This window comes from Phocoena phocoena, chromosome 7 (genome assembly GCF_963924675.1).
Source record: "Phocoena phocoena chromosome 7, mPhoPho1.1, whole genome shotgun sequence".
NCBI lineage: Eukaryota > Metazoa > Chordata > Mammalia > Artiodactyla > Phocoenidae > Phocoena > Phocoena phocoena.
The window spans coordinates 45459932-45475392 of NC_089225.1; the positions used below are offsets into that span (position 1 = coordinate 45459932).

At 41.5% G+C, this 15461-nt stretch overlaps 1 protein-coding gene across 2 annotated transcripts in view; it reads right to left on the minus strand.

The window, feature by feature from the left end:
* The window catches only part of DPP4 (dipeptidyl peptidase 4), a 77507-nt gene that overhangs the window by 49163 nt on the left and 12883 nt on the right, over positions 1-15461 (minus strand). Inside the window, exons 3-5 of one of the 2 annotated variants that reach the window (XM_065880267.1) lie at positions 6384-6479; positions 5885-5976; positions 4279-4359 (exon numbers count right to left, since the gene is read on the minus strand). In XM_065880267.1, coding sequence (XP_065736339.1) covers positions 4279-4359; positions 5885-5976; positions 6384-6479 — 269 coding nt within the window. Of the gene's footprint in view, positions 1-4278; positions 4360-5884; positions 5977-6383; positions 6483-15461 lie in introns of both variants that reach the window. The other variant, XM_065880266.1, reaches the window with a different exon arrangement.

A 15461-nucleotide genomic window follows, 5' to 3' on the forward strand; every position in this document is an offset into this window, starting at 1 on the left:
TAGAATTAAATGAATAAAGAAACAAATATAAAATATGGAGGGGTATACAATAGATTCTCAACATGGGATACCTGGGGAAAAGGCAGAGGGGTGAGGAGTAGGGAGTCAAGAAAAAATGGTAAAAAAATAAGACTGAAGATTTTTTAAATATATGATCACAGATTTGCATTTATGAAATATTATGGTTATATGTGGATACATATATAAATTAAAGATTTTTTTTCAAAATTACTTGTCTGTATGTCTGTCTTCCCTACCATACTCCTAGAGGTAAGAAATTGTTTCTTATTCATCTTTAAATACCCGGAGTCTGGTCTAGCACAAGTCACATAGTATGTATTCAAGAAACAGACCAAACTAAAATAATCAAAGTTTACCTATGAGGCTGAAATAGATGAAATAGGTAGCCCAAGACCCCCAGCTGTATTAGCAGAGCTGAGACACGTCAGGTCCCTAATCTTGAAAAATATTTCCCACTTATCATGTATCACCCTCCTGTCCTCTCATGTCAAAAAATATTTATTGTCTCCTCTTCTTTGCAAGTCATACATTCTTTTTTGAATCCTGAATTATTCTGACACACTCCATGCTTGTTTCTGGAAAAATTCTGAGTATAATACTCGCTAGAACCAAAAGTTGTGGTACAGGTTGAAAATATTAAGAGATTTAAGAAGTTTTGAGATCATTTCAGGGTGACAGATCTATCATGGGTTGTAAAGGGAAATCCAAGATGTTTGTATATTCACTTAATCTTCTGAAACAGACTTATCAGTCTATTTAGGCTATCAACATTGGCACCTATCCTCTTGATTAAGCATTACTGGATAAGACAGGCTCCCTCTTTTTGAGGAGCTCATAGCTGAATGGGGGATATGGAGACATAAACTACAAGAAAAGAATCACAGAGCATGCAATGGAGGTGGGTGGGGAAAGGCAGGAATCATAAATTAGGAATTGGGGAGGGAGAGAGGCTTATGGAAAAGGTGATTCTTGGACTGAGTCTCAGTGGCAGAGGACTGCCACACAGAGAAGGGCAAAAAAGCATCATAGCAGAAAGAGGTTTAAGCACGAAGATAGGAAAGATCATGTTTAAGAGCACAAACTTTGGAGTCTTCTAACCTGGATTCAAGTCTTGCTATAGACTGAATATTTGTATTCCCCCCTTACCCTCAATTCATATGTTGAAATCCTAGGCCGCAACGTGATGGTATTCTGGAGATGGGATCCCTGGGGAGTGACTAAGTCACGAGGGGGAAAGCTCTCATGAACGGGATTAGTTTCCTTATAAAAGAGACTCCAGAGAAATCCCTTGACCCTTCTACCATGTGAGGACACACGGAGAAGATGGCCAACTATGATCCAGGAAGTGAGACCTCGACAGATACTGAATCTGCTGGTACCTTGATCTTGGACTCCTCAGCCTCCAGAACTCTGAGAAATAAGTTTCTGTTGTTAAGCCACCCAGTCTGTGATGTTTATAGCAACCCAAATGGACGAAGACAAGTTTCCAATATGTAATATCAGGCAAGTTTCTTTCTAGACTTCAATTTTCTCTTTAGGAAGATGAGGATAGTGACAGAAACAATCTCAGGAGCATGAGAATGAACGTGAAGTATTTAGCAGGACTCCTGGACATTGTCAACAAGTCACAGACGATGCAACTATTATTATCGGTACAGCATTAAGCGATGAGGCGAGATGCTATGAGAACATCCATACTAGGCTGTATGGTACTTACTTATTTATGTTTTCCTTTTTTTTAATTAATTAATTTTTAAAAAATTATTTGTTTTTGTTCACTGACTCACTTACCTTTCTTTGTAGCTACACCTTAAAATTAAGAATTGATCTTTCTGAATGCACTAGCTCAGTCATGGAGAAACCATGCAGTAGGATCTAAAGAGCACTGGAAGTAAACCTCCAGGGAAATGGAATAAAAGTAGACTTTTCTTTGTTCTTGATGTGTGTCTTGAGAGCTTTCTATACGCTGTATAGAAGATTCTACTGGATACTCCGGGAAGTAAAATAGAATATAGAGTTCTCTATTTCAGTAATCTTTTGATTTAATGCTCGGCAATAAAATGTATGAAGAAAGTAAGCTAATGTGATAGAGAGTGAATGCTGGGGGGACGGAGTAGCATCAACAAAGCCTGGACCTGAATTACTAAAAAGGGAGAGCGTATGATGAGCAGGGGAGGAAGGTGCCAGGATGAAGCAATAGCAAATGCTTTGGCCCTTAGATGGGAATGAAAGTGATGCTTGAGAAAAATGAAGAGCTTTGCACTTAAAGGTTCTTAACTTTGGATCACTGAATCACTCGGGAGTCCTTAAAACTACCCACGCCTGGACCCCATCCATAGCTATGCTGAGTTAGTTGGTGTGCAGTAGGCTGTAGGCATCTGTATTTTATTATTTATTTATTTATTTATATATTTTTTGTGGTACGCGGGCCTGTCACTGTTGCGGCCTCTCCCGTTGCGGAGCACAGGCTCCGGATGCGCAGGCTCAGCGGCCATGGCTCACGGGCCCAGCCGCTCCGCGGCATGTGGGATCTTCCCGGACCGGGGCACGAACCCGCGTCCCCTGCATCGGCGGGCGGACTCTCAACCGCTGCGCCACCAGGGAAGTCCCTAGGCATCTGTATTTTAAAATAAACTTCCCCAGGTGATTGATCCTAAGGAGCAGGCAGGGGTGGGAAGCACTGGCCAAGCTAGGTGAGTGCAGAGAAGGAGGTGTGAGGTGGGTTCAGAAAGGCAGAGTGGCAGGATGAAGGGGACAGAATGAAAACAGCAGAAGCAGTTAAACGCACATGAAAACTCCAGTGATAGAACAGATACAAATTACCAATGATGGTTGTCCAGCTAAGGTCTACCAGTGAAATACATCCATTAGTACACACCATATGGCACTTGTTGAACTTGGCTAAATAGTAAATTGAGCTGGTATTTACCTTGCTGTTTCTACCTTAACCTCATAGTCTTTATATGTTTGTCTTTAACTTGGGAAATTGTTAATCTGTGGTTCTCAACCCTGGCTGCTCATTAAAATACTCTACGTGTTAAAAAAAACAAAAACAAAAAAAGAAAACTGATGACAGCTTCACCCCAGAGACTTCAATTTATTGATCTGGGGATTGGACCTGGACACTAGGAATTTTTAAAAGCTCCTTAAGTGATTTTAATCCGTAGACAGCAATAAGAACCACTGAATTAAACAAACACTAATTCATTAACTGGGAACAGATGTGTTAAAGTTGGTTTAGGCTTCTGATTCCTTCCTGGTGGATTGGTTTAGCAGAACATAGTCAGCAAGAGTTCACGTCCAGGAAATGGAGCCCAGCACAATGAATCAGGGCAAATATTACGAGCGGGAGTTACCATCCCAAAATGGGAAACGGAGTACGGGATAGTCGGCATGGCCTGAATACAGGAGCGCTGGTGTGTGGGATAAGGTCACTCAGTATTTACTATTTATTCTAGAGAAAAAAGGCAGAGGTAGGGATCCCCAGCTTTGTATTTTGTTTTCAAGCAGAATCTCTCTACAGGTTTTTAATCTTTCCGGTATGTCTCAAAACTTCCTGTACTCAACAACCGTTGTCAAATCCATGAATAATCAAAAAGCTGCAGTGAAAGTCCCTGGCGATTGGCAGCCACCCTAAACATGAGAAGGATGTGTGATTAGGCTGTAACCTTTCCTCAATGTGTGAGAATTTGATGTTGGGCTGGGCAACTGGAGGAAGCTGAGCACTCCGTGCAGGGCACTGATGACCGGTGCTGAGGCTGCCCCTTTGGAACGGTTTGTATATGGTGGGACCTGGGGGCTGGGAGGTGGTCTGAGTCACCGTGCAGAGTCTCTTCTAGAGGATGAGAAGTTTAACTGTTTTTAAAGCAAATACTTGAGAGTTTTAATATATGTCGAACTGAGACAAAGGAAATAAAGGGTTGTATTACTGGATGTACAAGTCAGACATGTACACATACTTTTAAATTATAAGTTCTATTTTATTAACTTATGTTTTTAGTATCTATGTATAATATTACTTTAGCTTTTTAGTATTTGAAAACCCTGAAAATGAATTTTTTAAAAAACATTCATTTTAGACTTATCTTTTATGAATGAGAATGACCATTTCTCCTTCTGATACCGAATTAATGAGTTTTTAGCTCCTACGGTTTTACTTAGGTGTCAATCCTAAATAGTCACAGACTTGAAATCAGTTATAAAATAACGTACTCATAGGATTCTTTAAATGTCACAGTAAAAAAGCATTTCTTTTACCTTCACATAGTTGTATTCGAAGAGAATATATTGTCTATCAGGAGATACTGAATAATCATTTATAGAATATCCAAATTCATCCTGTCAATCAAGTAGAAAAAAGAACAATTGAATGATTCCATTTAACTGCCGTTATTGAGTACTTACTGTGTAGAGGGTACAGTTCTAGACTTGTGGCTGGTAGCTTGAGAGGTCCCGGTCTAGAAGAGGGGGCACACTCCCTCACACAAATGACCATGAGGCAAGGTGGGTGGTGATCAGGGTTAGAGAATCAGGGAGGGAAGGATTTATTTTAATGAAGGAAAGATGGCTATGTGCGTGGGGATCAGGAGCAGAGAGAGAACTTCCTCAGGAGGGGAAACAGTAGGAGTAAAAACCCAGATGCAGAAAGGGCATGCATATTTAGAGACTGCCTAAAGGTTAGTTGTAACCTGAATACAGTATAGGGTGTGTCAGACAAAGAGAAGACATAAAATTAGAAAAATAGCCAAGGCCTAGATGTAAGAAATAGACCTATGAACTACTTTTTTTTTTTTTTTTTTTTTGCGGTACGCGGGCCTCTCACTGGTGTGGCCTCTCCCCTTGAGGATCACAGGCTCCAGACGTGCAGGCTCAGCGGCCATGGCTCACGGGCCCAGCCTCTCCGCGGCATGTGGGATCTTCCCGGACCGGGGGACGAACCCATGTCCCCTGCATCGGCAGGCAGACTCTCAACCACTGCGCCACCAGGGAAGCCCTGAACTACTTTTTGCACATATAGATGTGATAGAATCTTATCTGGCTTTTACAAAGATGCTCTGGTGACCCAGTGGCTGAGATGAGACAAGAGGGGAGGGGTTACAGTAGCCCTGGACTTGGGCAATGCCGTGGTCTGATTTACAGTATGGAGAGAGGGACACTTGTTAGAATACTGTCACAAGATTAATCAAGCCTTCGAACCAGGACTATACCGTGGAAATGGAAATCCGAGAGACACTTGACGTTGCAAGGGAGGACTAATAGGTTTTGTTGAGTAGCTAAATAAGGGGAATGCCAGAGGAATCAAGGATTCTGAGGTTTCTAGCTTAAGTGACTTTGAAGAGGGCGCTATTTACCAAGATTGGGAACTCAGGAAGAGGACTAGTATGCCTTCCGTTTGCTAGGAGAGGGAAGGGGAAATAGCTAGTTTAGCTTGGGACACTGAGTTTAAAATGACTGCAGGCCATCCATGTGCCAGAACCGGCAAGCTGTTGGAAACAGAGGTCTAGATCTTGGGAGGAGGTTAGTGTTACAGGCATGTATTTGAGAAGCACCTGTGCTGTGGAAGTGCATGGAATTCGCTGAAGGAGAGCATGCAAAGTGAGGAGGGAGGGTAGCAGTGAAGACACGGCCCTGCGGAGCACTTACACGTAAGAGTATGAGCAGAGGAGGAGGAATCGTCAAAGGAGACTAAAAAGTAGCCAAGGCAGGGAGCATTCCAAGAAGAAGAGAAAGATCCACTGTGCCATATGCTGCAGAGAGAGTCCAACAGGATGAGAAATGATAGTACTCATGATTTGAAAGGTTATGAAAAAGAAAATCCCCAGAATTCCCTTAAAGCATGAATTAATTATGTGATTAAACATACAAGTGTACTGTTCTCCAAGAACATGGAGCTGTTTCCATATTCAGCATTGAATACCAAGATATTATTTTCTTGTTTGTAGAGATATTCATGATCTAAAGAGAGAAAACGGCCAGATCAGTATTTCAAGTTGCTTTTAAACATCTTCATAAGCTAAAAAACCATGCAATAAAAATTTAAGACAAATTCACACAAGTACTAAAAAGGCATTTCTAAGTTGGAAAAACATGAACCGATGAATATTACACTAGTATGCCTTCATTTTTCCATCATTATTGTAAAGGGTTCAATTCACATTTAACTTTTTATAGTACATATCAAAGAAATACTCAAGTTTCTTTCTGTCTTATCCCCCTTTCCACCCTTAAGTAGAAAAAAAGTACTTTCCCATACGGTTAAAAAAAAATAAGAATATTTTCTCAGTGCCATAAAAGTGCCCCACAACCTAACCAGAATGAAAATAACCATAAAAATCAGCCCCCTCTCTGCCAAAAATCCTTACCTGAAATCCATTGCAAGGTGTAGAACTTCACTCTAAAAGTATTTTTTAAATAATCGGTTAGAGTGTAGGTTCTGCGACTATCAGCTGTAGCATCATCTGCTGGTTGGAAAAAAGAGCCAAATGTTCAGTAAGACGGGATAACCTGTTTCGCATAAAAAAAAAAAAAGGATATCTACAATATACACTAGTCACAAAATACAGAAATACACTGACAAAATGCAAAACACATTTTGAAAGAGTTCGGACTGAGAAAAAGGGTAAAAAAGCATTTAGCTGTTAAAGTGTTTGCGAGAGTGTGTTTTTCACGGTGCTACATTAGTGAGCTTCATTTCGAAGGTCTAGATCAACAATGTCCAAGGGAAATATAGTGTGAGTACACTTTCTAGTAGCCATATTTAAAAATTCTTAAGGTGAAATTAATATTTTATTTAGCCAGTATATCAAATATTTTATCATTTCATTGTGTCGTGGGTTTTTATATGTTATTAATAGATTTTTCACATTATTTCTTTTCGTACTGTCTTTAAAATCTGATATGTAATTGATGATTACAGTATATCTCAATTTGAATGGGCACCTTCCCAGTCAATGCAATCATGCAGTGGATGGCACGAGGCTAGATTATCCTTTCGTGAGGCCCTGAGGTCCACTTATAAGCCCTCTTGCTCTGCAAAGACCTTTAAGATATACTGATCACCCAGTTCAGAGATCTTCGTTTCTATCATCATTTTTGCTTGAATTTGATTAAAGTTTACATGAAACCTTTCCCTTGGATTCTGTGACAGCCTCAGTCCTCCTAACTCTCTGACCATTATTTTTCCATCTCCTACTTTGACTCTATTTTTCTCCACTGGCCTGTAAGGCAGAAATACTTTGATATTAGTCTTCAGCTTTCTCCTCCTCTCTCTCTACAGTTTTGCTTCCAGGGAACTCCAGAGAATGTGAGTTCCAGGGCTTCAGGCATACTTACCATTTAGATGAATAACAATATCTGCTCTCACTACCTTAGCCTACCGCACCCACGCTTACATTTCCAGTGCTGTGTTCAGCCTTCTTGGTTGACTTGCCCCACTCTAACCCTATACATACCCTGTCTGAAATAATTGTCTTCCTTCCAAAACTAGATTTCCATAGGAAATTTGTGTGGTTTTATATTCTGTTACTGAAGACGCCAATTCAGAGGCTGAAGATCATTTTGATGTCTCCCTCTTTTTTACCATCCCCTACAACCAATCAACCCTATTGACTCTTCCTACGAAATCTCTTCTCCAGATATCCCTGCCATCAGGTTCTCCCAATCCAATTCCTGCCCTGCGCCGTCACCGGAATGATCTTTCTAAAATGCCACTTTCATTCTGGTGATCTCTTCCTCAAAAGCTTCCAACGAGTCCCCACTGTCTACAGGGAGATCCAGACTGCTTAGCCTGGCAGTTGCAGCCCCACAGTCTGATGTGAGACCTTTCCAGGCTTATTTTCACTCTCTCCCTGCAAGAACCTTCTAACCTAGTCACACTAATCTGCCTACTGAACCCAGCAGATCTTCTTAGGCTTGTCTGCCTCTACTCCTTGTCCTAAGCCACTTCCTGGCATGTCCTCAACTGCTTCCCCATCTGTCACAAGCCTCCCTCCTCCATTTCCCACCTCTGTCATGAAGACTTCAATTCGGCCTCTGACTTTTGCCCCCATGCTACTCATTGGGCTCCTGTCACTTACTAACTTGTGTTGATAACTATTTTTCCATGCCTGCCTGTGTAATCTACTCAGCTGGGCCATGTATTCTTTTGAAGACAGGGCTTTGGGTTTTTGTTCATTGGTTTGGGGTTTTTGTTTTTGTTTTTCATCAACCTTAGCATCTAGCACAGTTGTATGGCATAAAAGACACACACACAAAAAGTTTTTGTTGATTGGAGTAGGGCATCATCCTATAAGCACAGTCAAGTCAGTGTGATTCCTCTTGCTCAATCCCAGAGCCTCCACTGATGACAAATACCTTAAAGTCTTTTTCCAAACTCTCTACATTTTCCACGTACGTGTAAACATACACTCACAAAATCAGCCACTACCATAACATTCCTATAACTGCAGTCCTTTTCAGGGATTTCAAAGCCAGCAGTATCTTCTCGTGTTAATTTTTTACAGCCTGTGGAGAAGTAGATCTCGTATAGGAAATGCTCTTTCAAAAAGTGTTCTTGGGTTTCCCTGGTGGCGCAGTGGTTGAGAGTCCGCCTGCCGATGCAGGGGATGCGGGTTCATGCCCCGGTCCGGGAGGATCCCATGTGCTGTGGAGCGGCTGGGCCCATGAGCCATGGCCGCTGAGCCTGTGCGTCCGGAGCCTGTGATCCTCAACGGGAGAGGCCACACCAGTGAGAGGCCCGCGCACCGCAAAAAAAAAAAAAAGTGTTCTTAAGGTTTTATTTCTTTGGATTTGATCTCATAACATAGTTTTGTTTCTGCCTATAAAAACTTCAGCTTCGATAGATAAAGTTGCTACCCTTTATTTTATTATTTTATTGATTTTGTTTAAGCCTAGTTTGTTAAGTAAAATATTCTTTTAAAAACTTTTGTTTTTCAATTCAATCCTGCATTTCTCCCCAGAAAGTTAATAAGATATTTGTGTTTGTTAGCAAAAATACAGCAAGTGAGTAATGCCAGTCCTTGAGTTTAACCTTTAAATAAGAAGTAAAGTCTTGTGCTACAGAAAATAATATTTGAAACTCATGTTGGACTACAAAATTACAAATCTGGATTTGTTCATTAAACACCCTCAGTTGTTTGTATTCATCCAATCATCCTATTATATAAAAATAGTTATGAAGTATCATTGTTGAGGATAAATACCCTGCTATCAAGAGCTATTAGTAAAAATGAACATAAAACACATCCCCAAATTAGTACAAATCAAGGTATCAGTGGTAAGAGACATTCACAATCCTAATACTATCTGCTGATGTAGATGTTTAGATAGATCTGTAAATAGAAATAGATCAATTTATACACACATGCATATATTACAACCAACTGAATGCCTGTGTCCCCTCAAAATTCACATGTTGAAATCGTAACAGCCATATGATGGTATTAGGAGGGGGAGCCCTTGGTAGGTAATTCGATCATGAGTCCTAATCCTCATGAGTGGGATTAGTTCCCTTTAGAAAGTGACTCCAGAAAGCTCTCTCACCCCTTCTGCTACGTGAGGACACAGGAAACGGGTCCTCACCAGACACTAAACACCGAATCTGCTGGCATCTTGATCTTGGACTTCTAGCTTCCAGAACTGTGAGAAATAAATGTTTGTTGTTTAAGTCACCCAATCTCTGCTATCTTTATAACAGCAGTCCACACATACTAAGACATACATATCTATAACAAGACAGACATATCAACATAAAGTGTCTATCACTGACTCTTGATTTTGTGAGAATGAACTGCATACCTACAATATAGATCAGATACAGTGTTATCTCACATGAGGGTATTTGCCCAGGTTTTAAAGGACAACACACTTCAATCTGGAATAATAAAATAACTGAGACCAAAATTCCCTGTGAGGTCACCTGCTGCCCTGCATGCCGCTCTTCCTTGCTGGGCACTTACCTCTCCTGCCTCTTCGCCTCAGATGTCGCTGGGCTCATCCTCCCATCAGGCCTCAGCCTTTCTAAACCCATCATCTCTGCCAGATTCAGACTCCCTTCTGCTCATAATGGGCTCAGCGTGATTTTCATCCATCTGCTGATGTTCAGATATCCATACTGATGCCAGGCCGCGTTCTTGCTATGGCCCAGGACATGGGTGCAAGGCCCGGGCCACCCTTGGCTTGTGTTACCCTCTCTCAGCTCCTTTACAACGACCTTCAAGCTGGGTTCCCTATCCTGGCTCCCCAGACCCCAAACACCACTGCAAAACTGGAACAAGCAGAGCAACAAATGTTCCTTGTTTTTTGCCTTGTTATTTGAAAAGCAGCGCAAACTGGAAGATGCTTTCGAAACATCTAGATAAGCGGGTTCTGTGAGACGTGAGTGCCAAGTCCAGGTTTTGACCTTTAGCAAGTTCATAGTTTACTGCCAAGTTACAACCTATTCTGTCAACACCAGAGGACATGCCCACATTTCTCTTTCCTTGTCTGATTGCTCCCTGACAGGGCACCCGTGCAACAACAGATGAAGGTCTTGGGCTGCTAGTGTGGTCTTCCTGGTGGGCCTGGGGCATATCGTTTATTTGACTTATCAGTTTAAAGCATTATGCTAGCCAAGCAGAGCGGCTAATCATATGTTACCCATCAGTTTCCACAGAAACTCCTAGATTCATGTCTCCTTGAATTTAAAAATCAAAAAACGGTTAACAGCTTTATAATTTACTGTTTTGCTGAGACCAACTATTAGGTTGAACCATACGAAAATGCCATTTTTATCAATCAAAAATGGCAGAATAACAGCTATTAAAATGGTTCAACTTAACAATAATTTCTCATCAAAGTGTATGGTATCTTAATGAGCCCTGGTTATAGGATCAAACTCTTTTCTGAATAAAAGGGATTCCAGAATTCTAAGTAAGAGTGTGGTGTAGTTCTACAGAATAGTCTTGCTTTAACCAATGGTTATTTTATGATTAGAGGATATTTTGAATTTTTTAATATTCATTAATAATAACCTTTTTTTGTCTGTATGTAACTGTGATATAAAATATTTCTGCCTCAGAAAGAGAAACTGTTTGGGGAAATAAATAGCTAATGAAATGCAACTAAAAGAAGAAGTGCTCTTTATAGCTCATAAACTCATAAAGTTGTTAAACCTGGGGAATAGATATCTGGTTATAAAGTTTTTTTGTTCCATAGGCTAATCAGTTAACATTTTATATTGATGCTAAGGAAATAAAATGAGTGTTACTTTACAATTTGCTGTAGCAAAATAGCAGCCTTGACATTGGGACAGAGGAAGAAAAATCAAGAAGGCAGAAGAAGAAATTGACTGGAAAGTTGCTCACATCCTTTATTCTCCAGCAGCACGCGTGGGCTGCCACCCATCACCAATGATTCAACAAATACCAATAAGGGGTTGGGTCCCTGGTGGCTTTGAAGTCAGAGAGCCTGAATTTGAACCCAGGCCTAATTCTTGCACGGGAGCCTTAGGAAAGTTACTGAATCTTTCAAAACCTCAACTTTGTAACCTATAAAATGATAATAATAGCACCATCTAGCCCCTAGGGATCTGCCATGATGAAATGAGATAATGTATGCTAAGTTCTTAGCTCAGGATTTAAAATTTAGGAAGCCCTCCAGATAGGTCAGACTATTTATTATTATTTTGTTCCAAGCATGTGCTAGGCAATCAGGATACAAAGATGAAAGAGTCTCTCCCTTGGAGTACCTAGCAGTGCTGCTGAGATGAGGAATTTCACTGCAATAAAATAATAGCTAATTAACTTTCACTGTGTTCAAATCCCAAACGATCCTAACAAGAAAGCATAAGAGCATCACGTTGAGAAAGCATCTAGGATAAGTACAGTTGAATCATTTGCTAAGTACTGACGAGCATCACTTCCTCCTTCAACAAGTTTAATACCATCCACAGCGTTCACATGGAGGGAACATGTTGGACTTGAGAGGAATTAGAGGAATTGTGAAAAGTGATACTTCTCTGATTACTATACACAGGAGACATTAAAATATAATCACTATCACCAGATTTCCCTTCTCAATAAGAGAAACATCCCAGGGACATCAAGTGCATCTGATAAATGCATTGCCATTGAGCTGGAGCCCTTGAACCTGGGGCTGTGTGCTCTAAGCATTTACTCAAAGATCAGAGTGTCAGATGACCAAACTTTTGTTAGGGATGTAATCGCTGTATTTTCAAAGGTCTACTCTGAAAGGCCAACCAACTGGTACCATGCACATTTTCCGGAATAGCAAACATTTGGAAAAAAAGGAAACAACGAGGGGTTGTCTGTGTCGTGACTCCGCCCTCCTTCTCCTCTTTTCCCTCCACTCCATCTGCTCTGGCCTCCCCGCTCTTCCTCAGACACACTGGGCCCACTTCTGCCTCAGAGACTTTGAATTTGCTACACCCTCTGCCTGGAATATTCTTCCCCTCAGATGTGCCCAAAGCTTGTTCCCTACCTCCTTTAGGTCTTTATTTAAATGTCACCTTCCTTTCCTGGACTAACATTTACAACCGCATGGTTAAGAAATTCTCTTTGTATCGCCCTTCCTGGCTTGACATTTTTTTTCCTCAGCAGTGATGCCATCTAACGTACTCTAGTTTTTACTTGTTTATCATCTGCCTCTCTTGACTGTCTGTGAGCTCCAGGAGGACATTGATTGTGTTTTGTTACGTTTTGTTTGCTAGTTATCTCAGCGCGGCCTAGATGGTGCCTGGCTGTAGAAGGCACTTCATAAATATTTATCAAATGAAAAGATAAAAGCCAGACAACATAAACAGGAGAGCACAAACACAGGAACACAGCTCTAAATGTGAGCGTCGTGAACTCCAAGAGACTGGTAAGTAGGAAAGCAGTGCACTGGACCTGCTGGGTCTAAATAGAGTGAGGACAGGAGCCTCAGGCTCCAGCCTTCCACTTGCTGTCACCAGGCATTCTCACTTCTCTACGCCTGTGACCGTAATTTACCTGTTGTCTATCAGCTCAAACACACACTTCTATCCTTTGCTCAGTAGTGCTGGGAAGGGGGTCTACAGCTGTGTTTCCCAGACCCCTTCCTCTGTAGGCTTCCTGTTAGGTCCTGCCGATAGGGAAACACAGAGGAGTGTAGTCAGTAGGACAGGAGGAGGGACTCCCTTTATCTTGCTGGTCCTGTCAGCAGGTGCCCTGAGGGAGCACCTGTCCCAGCCTCCTGCTTTTCTTTTTATACCTGAACCTGTTGCATCCTGCCTCTCAGTCGCATGCCTCACACACCTTGGAGCTTAGAGCCCAGAACTTCTATGTCCCTCTTCTCCTTTTTCCCAAGCCCTAGAGATAGCTTCTTCCTACAGCTCCTGTCTCTCACTTACCTCATAATTTTTTCTTTTGCTCTTTAATTTGTGTAACCAATTTTTATATCAAATTTCTCTGCTGAAACATCTAGTGCGATTTCAGTGTTCATCACGTCTCTGTGAGGATTTACACAACTTACCTGTAAAATAAGAAGGTCTCTTTCGGCTGTAAGATAACAATATCTAGACCTGGGGTTGGCAAACTTTTTCTTATAGGGCCAGATGGTAAATATTTTAGCTTTGCAACTCCTCAAGTCGGCCATTGTAGCCTGAAAACAGCCACAGACAACATCTAAATGAATAGAAAAGGCTATATTCCGAATAAAACTTAATTTACAAAATTAAGCAGCCAGCCCTGACTGTAGCTTGACGACCCTATCTAGACATTCCTCAGAATGGTCAGCAACACGAAAAAAAAAAGCTCCCAAGACCAGTTTGAAAGACAGATGCTGAGACTGAAATTCTAACTGCCTTGAAACAATATGAATATCAACATAAGATTCCAATATATACGGCAGAGAAGTGAAAGTGGGCAGAATATTCATGTCTCAAACTTCAGGTCAAGATGAAGGTGTCTACAGCCACTGGTGAAGAAATGCAAGGCCAAAGGGACTGCCTGAACTAAATCCAGTTCACCCTGCCCTCACCCCAGTGAAGAGCCAGGAGGTTCAGCACACTTATGAAGCCAGCACTAAACAGGGCATCAGGATGGCTTTATTCCGTTTTGAAATGGAAACTGCCCTATTTTTTTTTTTTTTTTTTTCCGGTACGCGGGCCTCTCACTGTTGTGGCCCACAGGCTCCGGACGCACAGGCTCAGCGGCCATGGCTCACGGGGCCAGCCGCTCCACGGCATGTGGGATCTTCCCGGACCGGGGCACGAACCCGTGTCCCCTGCATCGGCAGGCGGACTCTCAACCACTGCGCCACCAGGGAAGCCCTGCTCTATTTTTTTATTCTGATTATAGTTACTCCCTCACCCCTTGTTAGGACTCTTCTGGGAATAATCAGGACTGGATAACAATGGCCATAATTACTATTGACAAGGCTTTTACACCCCACTATGTCCACTGACATTAAGCCAGTGTAACCCAAGGGGATGAGAAACAGCTGAAAGGTGGAAACGTCTTAACTGTATAAATAAATGACCCACAGGCCCGTGAAACAAGCAACTATTTTAGCAAAGGGCTGGTTTTTAGCAGTAGTAGTTGTAGTGAGACATCACTGGGAGGTCACAGTGCAAGCTAGAAATGATTAGTTTGGAAAGAAAACTGATTAGAGAACATCAGCATTTGGGGAAGCTGAACGCTCTAATACCAAGTCACTGAAGAACTTTCCAGAAAGATTTACAAGCATTATCAACAAGGCTACTCTCTGTGACAACTGTTTGTCTGCCAGGAGGTGAGGAAAATGATCACTGGAAAACAAAACTGCCATAGAAATTGCCCTTTCCAGCATTCACCCAGCAAAACTTTCAGGAGTGTGAAACAAGTATTATTATAATGCCTGTCTCTGGGACTGTTAACAAAATTTTTTAAAATTAAAAAAATATAAAAAGTAGTCATTACAGATACTTATAGAGACCTTCCAATGTGCTGGGCTATTCTAGGCATTGTACACTTATTAACTTATTTTCATCCCAATTTTACAGGTAAGGAAACTGAGATGCAGATAGTAACCAGACTCAAGTCTCATGACTAGTAAGCCCTAGGCAATAGGGTTCTGAAGCCTGTGGTTATAACCACTGCTCTAAACAACCTAAGTATGCAGCAGAGTGAGGTACATGGTAAATGCTTGTTGGCAGTTTTTGTGAGTTAGCATAGATGGATTAGACTTTCTGGAAGTGTCTGGATTCAATCTTTGCAAATAATCTAAACAGGCAGCTTGGTAGTATCATTTGGACCGGGGACAGTTGGTAGGTTACATTAGAACATAATTTGTTCTAGTGTTCCGAAGTCAGAGGGGCATCAATTCTTTCTGAAAACCCTAGAATTTTCTCTCTGGAGTGTTATTAAGGATGGCAACTCTGTGACTCTTTCTGAGAAAGAAAGTTGTACTCCCCTCTTCCTCTCTTCCATGGTACAACTGGTAAC